The 13,799-nt window shown below is 35.5% G+C and overlaps 3 protein-coding genes across 3 annotated transcripts in view; 1 reads left to right on the forward strand and 2 right to left on the reverse strand.

Moving 5' to 3' along the window:
- Positions 1-187: 187 nt before the first annotated feature.
- On the reverse strand, positions 188-4,002 carry LOC107666446 (actin, alpha skeletal muscle 2-like). Its single transcript, XM_016457766.1, has 7 exons — positions 3,674-4,002; positions 2,509-2,648; positions 2,074-2,398; positions 1,822-1,983; positions 859-1,050; positions 596-777; positions 188-509 (listed from the first exon to the last, which is right to left on the reverse strand). Exons 2-7 carry the CDS (start codon positions 2,635-2,637, stop codon positions 366-368), a joined length of 1,134 nt encoding a protein of 377 aa, XP_016313252.1. The 5' UTR covers positions 2,638-2,648; positions 3,674-4,002; the 3' UTR covers positions 188-365.
- A 4,831-nt stretch (positions 4,003-8,833) lies between these two features.
- The window catches only part of LOC107666478 (ATP-binding cassette sub-family B member 10, mitochondrial-like), an 8,872-nt gene continuing 3,906 nt past the window's right edge, over positions 8,834-13,799 (reverse strand). The window contains exons 7-13 of the mRNA XM_016457822.1: positions 12,453-12,548; positions 12,127-12,336; positions 11,933-12,012; positions 11,672-11,852; positions 11,515-11,558; positions 11,390-11,424; positions 8,834-9,490 (exon numbers count right to left, since the gene is read on the reverse strand). Of these exons, the coding sequence (XP_016313308.1) occupies positions 9,235-9,490; positions 11,390-11,424; positions 11,515-11,558; positions 11,672-11,852; positions 11,933-12,012; positions 12,127-12,336; positions 12,453-12,548 (902 nt within the window). The 3' untranslated portion in view covers positions 8,834-9,234. The remainder of the gene's footprint in view (positions 9,491-11,389; positions 11,425-11,514; positions 11,559-11,671; positions 11,853-11,932; positions 12,013-12,126; positions 12,337-12,452; positions 12,549-13,799) is intronic.
- The window catches only part of urb2 (URB2 ribosome biogenesis homolog), a 20,673-nt gene continuing 19,082 nt past the window's right edge, over positions 12,209-13,799 (forward strand). Inside the window, exon 1 of the mRNA XM_016457820.1 lies at positions 12,209-12,268. The gene's annotated coding sequence lies outside the window, so the exon portion shown is untranslated. The remainder of the gene's footprint in view (positions 12,269-13,799) is intronic.

The following is a 13,799-nucleotide window of genomic DNA, read 5'->3' on the forward strand; positions in this document are numbered from 1 at the left end:
AACCAGAGACTTAAAATACTTCAGTCTGTGTGCATTGAATTTATTTAATACACAAGTTTCGCAATTCGAGTTGAATTACTGAAATAAATGAACTTTTCCACGACATTCTAATTTATTGAGATGCACCTGTATGTACAGATTACAGTCTTGTGATAGATAACATGGTATAATGGTCTTCTGGATCTTGATTGTGTCTGTGTGGACAATGCTGGGGCCTGCCTCTTCGTGTTCCTGCATGGTAATCCAGGGTATGTTCATCGAGTAACACATAGGTACAAAATAAATCTGTACCAAATCTGTCCCATATCGATGAGTGTATTCTCCATTATTGCGTATTCCACAGCAAATAGATGCAGATGATGGATTTAGAAGCACTTGCGGTGGACAATGCTGGGGCCTGCCTCATCGTATTCCTGCTTGGTGATCCACATCTGCTGGAAGGTGGACAGGGAAGCCAAGATGGAGCCACCGATCCATACGGAGTATTTACGCTCAGGTGGGGCAATGATCTGTCAGAATAAGGAGACACAGGAACAGGTTAGTGATGCATTGTTGGGAACGAGACCATGTTAAAGGATAACCACAGATGCATTACCTTGATCTTCATTGTGCTGGGGGCCAGAGCAGTGATCTCCTTCTGCATACGGTCAGCAATACCTGGGTACATGGTGGTACCACCTGACAAGACATTGTTGGCATACAGGTCCTTCCTGATGTCAATGTCACACTTCATGATGCTGTTGTAGGCGGTCTCATGGATTCCAGCAGACTCCATACCTGTTTAGAAACACCTTATTAATAAAACTAAAAGCTGTATGGAAAATGCAGCATTTTTGAGTAGCGTTTGTCTTTACGCACCAATGAAAGAAGGCTGGAAGAGGGTCTCTGGGCAACGGAAACGCTCGTTACCAATGGTGATGACCTGGCCGTCGGGCAACTCGTAGCTCTTCTCCAGGGAAGAGGAAGAGGCAGCAGTGGCCATCTCATTCTCAAAGTCCAGAGCCACATAGCACAGCTTCTCCTTGATGTCACGGACAATCTCACGCTCAGCTATAAACAGAGTTTTAATTAAGTTCTAACATACTAACAACAGAACAAATAACAAATAGATGCACCATAATAAAATACAATATGGACAAGCCTGTGATAATAATATCATGAAAATGTTATATTACTGATGGTAATGGATAATAGGTTTATATTAAATATATTATATTAAATATACAATTCTATACTTTTTTAAAAATAAAACAAGCTAAAATCAGTTGTTTTAAATTAAGTGAATTTGGGGATAAATCCACCATACAGTATGAAAAATTTATATAGATTTTGAGATTTGCTAAAAATTACATTTAAGTGTATTATGAAGTCACTAAAGATTAAATAAGTGTTAGATGATAAAGGTAAACTTGTAAAAAAATAAAATAAATAGGGGAACTGAGCATGCACAATTATCCAATATGATACAAATTAAAAATTCAAAAGAACAGCCTTTATTTGAAATAGAAATCTTTTGTAACATTTTAAATGTCTTTACAGCCATTTGATCAATTTTACATTACTGTCAATTTGATCAGTTTAATGCATCCTTGCTGAATAAAACTATTTTTGTTTCTTTCAAATAAAAGTCTCACTGACCCCAAATGTATTTTCAACATCGACTGGTACAATAAATGTAAAACATTTTGGCCAATATAACCATTAAGGTACTGAAATATTGTATATTCCTAAACAAATTCAACAAAAATTTGTAGAAATACACATCTAAAAATCTGTTGTGATAAACAATGACTGTGAAATTGTAAAACTGCAATTTCTCACCAGTTGTGACGAAAGAATAACCACGCTCGGTCAGGATCTTCATGAGGTAGTCAGTCAGATCGCGACCGGCCAGATCCAGACGCATGATAGCATGGGGCAGAGCGTAACCCTCATAAATGGGGACATTGTGGGACACACCATCACCAGAGTCCAGCACAATACCTAAAATATAGTGAAAAAACGGGTCAGAAAAAATCTGCACATTTTGCTATATACAATAAACTTATTTGTAATTTAAAATAATTGTCTCACCAGTGGTACGGCCAGAAGCGTACAGCGACAGCACAGCCTGAATGGCCACATACATGGCTGGGACGTTGAAGGTCTCAAACATGATCTGGGTCATCTTCTCACGGTTAGCTTTGGGGTTAACAGGGGCCTCAGTCAGCAGAGTTGGGTGCTCCTCAGGGGCGACGCGGAGCTCGTTGTAGAAGGTGTGGTGCCAGATCTTCTCCATATCGTCCCAGTTGGTAATGATGCCGTGCTCGATGGGGTACTTCAAAGTGAGGATACCCCTCTTGCTCTGAGCTTCATCTCCTACATATGAGTCCTTCTGACCCATACCCACCATGACACCCTGGAAAAAGAAAAAGAGTATTTTTAATGTCACAGTATTTAAATGTTGCAATAGCTTAAGATTACTCGTGTGAACGATATTTACAAAGAGCAAAATGCAGCTGAACAAACCTGGTGACGGGGGTGACCAACGATGGAGGGGAAGACAGCTCTGGGGGCGTCATCACCGGCAAAGCCAGCCTTGACCAGGCCTGAACCGTTGTCGCATACAAGGGCGGTAGTCTCGTCGTCGTCACACATCTTGATGGATTCTAATGAGGAACGTATCAGCACACTGTCATGGCTGTTTCTAACTATTTCATGTTAAAACTGGTGGCTAATTTTATGAATTCTTACAATCTCATTCACACATTTTAGTACGATCTGCTTACACCCACTGATGGTTAGGTTTAGGGGTTGACTGCCATGCTTTATTTCTAGAAATCATATGTTTCCGTATGAATCATATCATATGAATTAATACAAAATCACTACCTTGTAAAGTAGCTATGTTTTCTAATGAGATGAAGTTGAACATTAAATATTAGATTGGGTGCAGCTTTATGCAAAAAGATTAATTGAATTAAGCGATTCTACAGCAATGCACTCATCAGTTTATACACTGCATTTCATCATTATGACATCTTTATTTGCATCCATTTAACAGTATATTAGTCATAATATTTTCTGTCCTTTGAACTTTATTTCATAGGTTTTACGAGTCAGATTCAAGACTCATTTTATGAGTCAGAGAGTTTTTAACTTTATTTTATTCAAAGTTTTTAAAAAAGTGCAATGATGACTCATCAGTGATGAAATTAAAATGAAATGTTTAAGTTTGGTCGACATTTTTTTACAGTGTACAACAAAGATACAGTTGTGCATATTGCAACCAATGAATCCAAATCAATAACCACTGAGCAAGTTAGTGTACTGAGAAAGTAATATTTTAAGTTAACATTTTGTCATATATCTATATCTCTGTGACAACAGTTCTAATATTTTATAGAAGTATTTGTTTTATGGTTCTTGAATGCTGTCACATTAAGTATACAAAGTAGCAACATTGCCAGTGACAACTTCAAAATATACAAATCAACTATAATGAATAAGTGAATTAATTCATTAAAACATTGCTATGTCATCTTATAACTTATTGCAAACTCATTATTTATATCTTGTATCTTGTTGTCTTCAAATAAAATAGGTTAGTTAGTTGCCATACATTGAATAAAGGTTTTTCTGTTAGTCCGCGTAACTACACTAGTAGCGCATGGGTCTAATGCAGTTGTCTTACCTTTCTGTGATGAAGCTCAGTGCAAAACCGCTTATGGATCCAGTCACGGCTGACAGACCCATGAAAACCTTATATACTCTTCGTGTTTGTCCCCATGCGCACTATTGAGGATATCTGTATGTTCAGTAGGAGTTTTCCCCATCCTTCAACCATATTAGGCTCTAGCAGGGTAAGCGAGGGGTGACTTCCCCGTGAAGCGGCGTGTCTCCCACTGTCTCCAGGTTCCTAGCAGTGAGCATGACTGTCCTTTTATGGTTTGATAGTCATCATATTCCAGGCCCGGCGTGAGCTGTATATGGTGTGGGGGCGGAACTGATGTTGCCACTAGCCTTTTCCCACATGGTGCTTCCTAGTATACTTCTGTCAATTGTAAAATAGCACGTTTAGAGATTTGTGCGCAGCCAATATTTGATCGCATTATTCTCATACATTTATCTGTTGCAATAATCGGAAACGAAGTCAATATAAGTGAATTGTGGGCAGTCTGATTTTTTGTAGACATTTTCTATTTTACACTTGGGAACATTTGGACCATCTGTTTTGTTCACAAATCAAGCCAGTTTTCCAAGAAAATTAATTGGATGGTGTTAATATAAGCTTACTTAATATTCCTTTTATTTCATTTAATTGATAACGTGATATATGTGTATTTGTGAGATTTATTAATTAATGTATTTGTTGTGATTTGTATGTTATGTGTGTATATATATATATATATATATATATATATATATTTTTTTGTAATTTTTCTTTGAACTCTACACTCTTTATTCTCTGAATATATTTAAGTTTTAAAATAAGAAAAGTAAGTTTTAATATGCTGATTTGTTTCTCAAGTAAATGTATTTTGTTTTAAGGATTTTTTTTAAATAGATATTTTACTGAAAAACAAGACAAAAAAATGCTGATTATGATTCTTGTTTTTTCTTCGTGCAGGGAGGTGTGTGGCTGCTCTGCATACTTCATTCAAGAGGACCGTCTCTGTGCAAGCAGATATCCTGCCATAGTTGGTCCTAGAGCTTATGTTGAGCTGAGTGAGTCAATGAAGCCTGTAGCTAGTCACTGAGGGTAAGCAGCTTACTGCTTCAGTAAACAAAACAACAGTCTGAGCTACAATCTCCCTGCTTCAACTTTATCAGAGCTGGTGAATCAGTTTCTGAGGTTAAGAGAGGGACACATTGAGGGCAATTAATCAAACCACTTTAATATTTAGGTGTATTACAATTCATACCAATGTAGTGACCGTAACTATTTGAGACAGACTATAGATTACAGCAGCAAGTCACTTGTATTAACAGTACTTTGCCATAGTAGATCCAATTCTGTTTGAGAGCTTTTACCTCTTTGGTTTAACTAACTATCCCCATCACTCTCTAGGTTTCCAAAATAGCTAGTAATTTATTTTCAACAGTCAACAGCACCCTCTTTTGGCAACTAAAATCATTTATGTTCTCAAAGACAGGGATGTGGACAGGGCAGTGTTTTAAAGCAATCAGTGTTTCAATGTAATTTATTAAGAGTGCAGATAAAATAATAGAAAATAAACAAACAGACAAACATATACATTTCACAAACCTGAAACCTAATAAGTTACCACACTAAATATTAAAATGTTCTAAAGTTCTGAATAGATTTCCTCTTATCCAAATGATTCATAGATATAAATATATATATTGAGTAAAAGTTACATTAAAATATCTCTTTTATAGTGTCTGTTCTCAAATACAACTGAGATAATTATATCTATCCTTTTTTCTGTTACAATTGTTCATACAGGTGCTCCTTCTAAAACAGTATCTTCATTACTGACAAATAACAATGGCACTGTAACTGGGTTGGAGTTGGAATACATCCCAGTAAAAGCTTTGCGGTTTATGATCTAGGCAAGATTCACTGACATCTGTGTCATTATCAAAGGTGATAAGAAAGGACAGAAGCACCATTGTGTCTGTAATCACCCTCACAAAATATTTTGTTATCAATATTACTTATGAAACATATGCAGAACGAATTTGTGTACATGGAATTAATTTACGTTTTCATAAATCATTCTTGTGTACATTTTCCCACTAAATCAAATGCAAGAGTTTACACAGAAATTCATTCTGCTCGTGTTTCATGACTAAGGCCCTAGGTACACTTCAATAAACTGATTATCACCCTTTCCTTAAAGGACTGACATGATTAATTACAAGTACTACACCGCGTGCATAATTATTAGGCACGTTGATATTCTGATGATATTTTTTTTTCCAAGCACATTTGACCAATTCCAAACCACATCAATCCCCTTAACTGTCACCGTCCCACCTGTGGGACGCTTGGCGCTCTTTTTTGTTGTTGTCCTTTTTCTCTATCAAATGTTTTAGTAATCATCATAAACTATATATCGTTTGAAAGCTAAGAAGCCCAAGATTCATTCTGTGAAAACCATTTTGAAATCGAACATTGCGTTACCGTGGAAATGGTACTTTAAAATGTTTTGGCGGTCTCCTCCCCCGTAGCGGCCAGTGTCAAGTGTCATATTACAAAATGCATTACGTTCTTTTACAATCAAAACTTTTTATAATCTTGACAAAAAACATATAATTGGAAAGGTCGGAGTCTCAGACTTACATATTTCGTGATAGAAGCAATATTGACAGAGAAATTTCAACATATTTGACAGAAAAATTGCATTTAAAAAAAATTCAATGGAGTTTGGATGGCACCCGGTGGCTGTTTGTGGTATAACGCCCTAAATAAAATCTCACAGAAACCTCAATTTTTTTCATATCAACTTCAAATTTGAAACATAACTTATTTAGACAGAATGCTTACATTTTATAACAATTTTAGAGTAAAACCTGTTGTGTAAAATATTTATTATATATAAAATAAAATTAGTAGTGTATTTTCTTTACAATAAATTTAAACTTCTATAAATTTTTGATACTTTAATTTTTGGAAATTTTTTGATACTTGACATAATTCAATAATTCTGCTGATTGTCTTCTTTAAAAAGAGACCAACCTTAGACTGACATCTGTGTCATTATCAAAGGTGATAAGAAAGGACAGAAGCACCATTGTGTCTGTAATCACCCTCACAAAATATTTCGTTATCAATATTACTTATGAAACATATGCAGAACGAATTTGTGTACATGGAATTAATTTACGTTTTCATAAATCATTCTTGTGTACATTTTCCCACTAAATCAAATGCAAGAGTTTACACAGAAATTCATTCTGCTCGTGTTTCATGACTAAGGCCCTAGGTACACTTCAATAAACTGATTATCACCCTTTCCTTAAAGGACTGACATGATTAATTACAAGTACTACACCGCGTGCATAATTATTAGGCACGTTGATATTCTGATGATATTTTTTTTTCCAAGCACATTTGACCAATTCCAAACCACATCAATCCCCTTAACTGTCACCGTCCCACCTGTGGGACGCTTGGCGCTCTTTTTTGTTGTTGTCCTTTTTCTCTATCAAATGTTTTAGTAATCATCATAAACTATATATCGTTTGAAAGCTAAGAAGCCCAAGATTCATTCTGTGAAAACCATTTTGAAATCGAACATTGCGTTACCGTGGAAATGGTACTTTAAAATGTTTTGGCGGTCTCCTCCCCCGTAGCGGCCAGTGTCAAGTGTCATATTACAAAATGCATTACGTTCTTTTACAATCAAAACTTTTTATAATCTTGACAAAAAACATATAATTGGAAAGGTCGGAGTCTCAGACTTACATATTTCGTGATAGAAGCAATATTGACAGAGAAATTTCAACATATTTGACAGAAAAATTGCATTTAAAAAAAATTCAATGGAGTTTGGATGGCACCCGGTGGCTGTTTGTGGTATAACGCCCTAAATAAAATCTCACAGAAACCTCAATTTTTTTCATATCAACTTCAAATTTGAAACATAACTTATTTAGACAGAATGCTTACATTTTATAACAATTTTAGAGTAAAACCTGTTGTGTAAAATATTTATTATATATAAAATAAAATTAGTAGTGTATTTTCTTTACAATAAATTTAAACTTCTATAAATTTTTGATACTTTAATTTTTGGAAATTTTTTGATACTTGACATAATTCAATAATTCTGCTGATTGTCTTCTTTAAAAAGAGACCAACCTTAGTTCTGTATTCCAAAGTGTTCATACATTACAGCAATTTAAGTTTGGATAGTGCACTTTCATGCCTATTTTAGAAAATGGGGGGTGACAGTTAAGGGGTTAAATAACTACTATTAATTTTGTATTTAATAATTTATAAGTGATATATAATTGTCCATGAAGGCTGGAAGTGAAAAACTCCTTATATTCAGGTGTGCAGAATTATTAGGCATGTTTTCTTTTACAGATAAAATGAGCCAAAAAAGAGGTTTAACTCAGACTGAAAAGTCAAAAATGATTAAATCCCCATGAGAAATATTCAAAACTAATGCAATACAGAAATTGCAAAGTTAAGACAAGACCATTGGACAGCAAAATGCTCACTGGGTCAGCGGGGTCAGAAAAAAACAGGTGGAGAAGAAAAGACAAACGTCAACTGCAAAAGATTTAAGAATTAATGTGAAGAATTAGGTGTAAAACCATCAGGAATCATTTAGTCTCCAGCACCACCATTTTCCAGAACTGCAACCTTCCTGGAGTTTACAGAATTACAAGGTGTCAGGTTCTCAGAGACTTTGCTTGGGTAAAAAATCCTAAAAAATGACCCTCACTTAATAAGAATAACATGCTGAAGTATTGTGAAATACATTAAGACTAATTTGTTATAGGCTTTATAGACAGATAAGTTGTGAGTGACTCTTGAAGGACCAGCACCACATCCTCTTGTAGCACTGTTTGAAGAATTAATCTTCCAGAATCTGGCAGTAAGTTTTTAGTCAATCCTGCAAGACAGACTTTTCAGGATAGGAGATGGACTAAAAATGAGCTCCTAAAACTTACTGCCAGATTCTGGAAGATAAATGGTCATTTTATCTGTAAAAGAAAACATGCCTAATAATTCTGCACACCTGAATATAAGTTTTTCACTTCCAGCCTTCATGCATAATTATATATCACTTATAAACAATTAAATAAAAAAATTAATAGTAGTTATTAAGATTGATGTGATTTGGAATTGGTAAAATGTGCTTGAAAAAAAAAATATCATCAGAATATCAACGTGCCTAATAATTATGCATGCGGTGTAGTAGCAGTAGCATCAAGTAACTCATATTTCAAATTGCCCTCATATTCCTTTCAAGCTTTTCCAAAGCTTTTTTTGAAATGTATTGATGTTTTTCTTGGGCTATAAACAATAATAAAACAATTTAAAAAGCAGTGTTTTTTGCAACTCGGATAAGTATTAAATCAGGTCCACAGCATGTAGCTGTGACTGTCTGCCATTGTAATTAACAATGATCAGTATACAACTGGTTTCCAGTTACTTGGCAGTTTATGATAAATAGCTACATTTTAGTCTTTTCGGAATGCACAATAAAACATATGAAATGCCTTTAAACATGTTTGAATGTGTGCGCTCCCTTTGTTGTCTTTAAAGTACTCCTATTTGAAGAGAGTGTGTTTCTGCTCGGCCTGCAGGAAGGCCTGCTTCTCCATCAGCTTGCGGAAGAGCCCCTGGTCGTTGGCAAGGAGCTTGGCGTGGCTGCCGATCTCCATCACGTGGTGCTGGTCCAGCACAGCCACGGCGTCTGCGCTCTGGATGGTGGAGAGACGGTGAGCGATGATCAACACGGTGCGGCCGTCCATCAGCCTCTCTAATGCCTCCTGTACCAGGAACTCATTCTCTGCATCCAGAGCACTGAAACAGAGACCAGGGCAAGTCTTATTATATAGTTATAATAATAATAGTTTAATAATAGTTTCATCATGCCATTTCTCTAGAAAAAAGTGAAGAGTTCATCTACAAAAACAGATAACTCCATTTTTATTTATTTTCATAAATCATGTTTTTTTTTATTGTGCATTCCAAGTAATATCCAACAAAAAGCAGTTGGGTTGTTTTGATTAAGTAATAACTTTATTTAAAAAGTTAATAATAATAAGTTAATTGAAAGTATGTTTTTTTTATATATTAAAAGATTGTTTTATAGCAAAAGCAGGTAACTCCACATTTCATGTTTCAGAGTTAAAAAAAAACAAACACTCATTTTATCTTTGTAATCTCCTCAGATGACAATGTAGATGCCTGACAAACGTTGTTGTTGTGATCATAGACTGTATGGATGTGATTACACGCAATACACAGAGCTTTTCCCTCACCATTGTAACGTGCTGCTTTTGCAAGGTTCCGTGAAAAAGTTTCAGCTTTTATTTTCCTTTTATGCCCTGAAGAAGATATCACAGATTCATCAAGTTCGTCGAAATGATCCTCCTCTCAGCTAGTGGTGCGTCTTTTCAAAGTGACTGGCAGCCTTGTCACCTGACCTGAATACAGCGCGCTAATTCGCTAAAATGGATTTATCGCCGGCTTCTGTTCACAAACAACAAGGGCGCTTGTCGGCTTCTGCAGTAAAACGTGAACTCGAGATGCCTTGAAAGTGGATAATACCGGTGTTCTGATGATTTGTGCTACCCTGTCAGATTTTGCTACCTCCCATTAAAACAGATGGTAGCATAATTTGACAGCGAAAAATGCTACCTATCAGATTTAGCTTCCAGCATGATATTAATGTGGTGTGAGGCTTTATTAACGTGTACACCTACCCCAACCCTAAACCTACCCTTACAGTAGGATAAATACAGTGTTGGTAGCATAATCTGATAGGTACTACCTATCAGATTTTGCTTCCAGCATGATATTAATGTGGTGTGAGGCTTTATTAATGTGTACACTTACCCCAACCTACCCTTACAGTATTAAAAATACAGTGCTGGTAGCATAATCTGATAGGTAGCATTATTTGTTAGAACACCGGCTTTTTTGACAAAATGTGTTTAGGGTTCAGATCGCGCTATATGTGGAGAATGATGCACGGCAATCAGGTCATTGTTTTGAAAGAGACGTTTATCGGTTTTTGCAAATGAACTCTTCATATATATGCACCTGTATATATATATATATGTGTGACCCTGGACCACAAAACCAGTCTTAAGTCACTGGGGTTTATTTGTAGCAATAGCCAAAAATACATTGTATGGGTCAAAATTATAGATTTTTCTTTTATGCCAAAAATCATTAGGATATGTTCATGTTCCATGACGATATTTTGTAAATTTCCTACTGTAAATATATCAAAACTTTATTTTTTGATTAGTAATATACATTGCTAAGAACTTCATTTGGACAACTTTAAAGGCGATTTTCTCAATATTTAGATTTTTTTGCACCCTCAGATGCCATATTTTCAAATAGTTGTATCTCAGCCAAATACTGTCCTATCCTAACAAACCACACATCAATGGAAAGCTTATTTATTTATGTATAAATCTCAATTTTGAAAAATAGGTTTTGTGGTCCAGGATATAAGAATAAAGACTAAAAATACAAAAAAATTGTTTTCATTACAATGTATTTGCTAAAACTACATAAAAAGTGAGAAACAGTGGGGAGTTACCCATATACGAATTTGGAAAGTTATTTCAGAAGATCTCTACAGTTTGAAAATGTTATTTTTTTTAACTGGTATGCTACTGCTAAGTTCATTTATTTTTAAGTACAAGTGAATTTCTAAGTTGAAGTATTCAAACAGCATCTCACCTTGTAGCTTCATCCAATAACAGTATCTTTGGATTCTGTGAAAATCATGAGAACATAGATTTAATGTTTCTTTGATAAACAACAAATATTTCAAATTCACTAAAATACTCTTGAGGATAGATTACCTTCAGCAGGGCTCGTGCTATAGCAACTCTTTGTTTTTGTCCACCTGTTCCAACAAATCCATGTAGTTATGCATACATTGTCAGGTGAATTATAAACAGACAAGTTTGTCCTGTTACAGACATGAATTTTACTGAAGTATCAGAGGTTTGTTCATACCTGACAGCAATACCCCCTTCTCTCCTACCACTGTATCATAGCCCTTAGGGAATTCCTGGATAAAGTCATGAGCGTTGGCTATCTGCGCTGCCCTGTAGATGTCCTCTATTGTGACCTGACTTGGCTCTGCCGCCCCATAAGCGATGTTCTCAGCAATAGAGCAGGAGAAAAGAACTGGCTCCTACAACAAACAAATTCACACACAGAAATGAGTAAAATGGAGGCAGGAGATTTTCTTGCTGATTTTCTTTTTTTTCTTACCTGGCTTACAGTACCGATGTGACTCCTCAGCCAGTAAGGATTCAAGTCTCGTATATCACGGCCATCAACACTGACCACACCTGCATTTGAATCAAAACTATGTATTTATCTATACATTTTCACTGCTGTTATATCTGGGATATCAATATACAAGTATCAAGATATTCCATTATATTCTTACTTTCAGCTCTCACCTGAATCAGGATCATAGAGCCGGAGCAACAGTGACACCAGTGTGGATTTGCCTGAACCACTGGATCCCACTACTGCCATTACTGACCCCGCCGGCACAGACAGACTTAGATCCTGGAAGATGGTGGAATCCTTCCTTGTTGGGTAAGCAAAACACACATTACGAAACTCCAGTTCTCCTTTGAACTGCTCTGGTTTTAACACAAGCCCCTCTAAAGAAGAAAAACAAACAACAAAAAATAATTACGGCACTGCAGTTCACATATAAAACAGTTTTTCTTAGGAACTAATGTGCATTTTAGGCATTATTTTAGGTAGTTCTATTTACCATTGAGAGGAAATTCAGGCTTTCGGTCCACGAGTTCCCATAGACGAGTCCCTGCACCAAGCCCCTTCATCAACTCGGAGTAGAATGAGCTGAAACCTTCAATTAATCCACGGAAAAATGACAAGTTGTACTTTAAATACTTCTACACAGGGCAAAAAATTACAGCTAGACTGGTTTCTACCTATGAATAAGGCCCAGTGTGAGATGCTCAACCCCCACAATAGTGGTTTTGTTGGGAAATCCCAAAAGAACCATGTTGAAAGAAACCTATTCTTTGCCTGCTCTCATGTTGCACACTGACTACAAAAATTATAAAGCATGCCTTGGGACCAGATAACCTAAATCAAATGAATTTTAAAACCTGCTAATGTGGAAACTGAAAATGAAGCCCAGGATATGACTGAACTGAAATGAAAAGTTATCAGAAAACATACAAGTCCTAATATATGTCGAAGGGCATAAAATACTGTTGAAGTATTTGGGGTCAGTACATTTTTTTTATATATATATTAACAGTATTATTGTGATTTGATCAAAATACTTTGAAATACAAAATATTTGATATGGTAAAACAGTAATATTGTAATATATTATTACAATTTAAATGAACTTTTTTCAATTTTGATATGTCTTAAAACATATTCCTGTGATGATGAAGCTGAATTTTCAGCAGTCTTCAGTGTCACAAGATCCTTCAGACATCAGTCACAGCACAGTGCAGCAGGAGTCATATTTCACTTAATGATTTAAAAAAATGATGTGAATATGAGATTAAATGATGGCAGAGGATTTCCAAGCGAAATGTAAAAGACTGCTTCTTAAACCAGAGAAGATGAACATGTGCAAGCACTGGCACCTACAGCCAATTTAGTTTTAACTTTGAAAACCCTGTTGACTTTTGCTGTTTACCTGATGTTATGCTACATTGTGGGAGGCTTTTCTATTTGTTTTTTTATTTATTTAGTTCTACAGTGTTTGCTAATCTAAAACTTTGTGTAATTTAGTCGTTATATAATAAAGCATGCGGTGTATGCCATGCCTCGCTTTTCATGTAAACTGTGACACCAAGATTGCAAATTCGCAAAGGTGAAAGTGAAAGCGTCCAAAGCCCGGTGTTCCCAGTAATACTGGTTTTGTATTATATATCAATATGAAACTTTCCTCATGTGACATCCCTAATATTGTCAACATGTGCTGCTTAATATTTTCATGGAAACTGCAAAACATTTTTTCAAGATTCTTTGATAAATAGAAAGTTTAAAAAACAGCACTTGTCTTTTCTAACAGTATAAATGTGTTTACTGTAATTTAACAATTTTATGTGTCCTTACTGAATAAAAATATTAC

This window comes from Sinocyclocheilus anshuiensis, unplaced genomic scaffold, assembly GCF_001515605.1.
Source record: "Sinocyclocheilus anshuiensis isolate Anshui unplaced genomic scaffold, SAMN03320099.WGS_v1.1 scaffold63, whole genome shotgun sequence".
NCBI lineage: Eukaryota > Metazoa > Chordata > Actinopteri > Cypriniformes > Cyprinidae > Sinocyclocheilus > Sinocyclocheilus anshuiensis.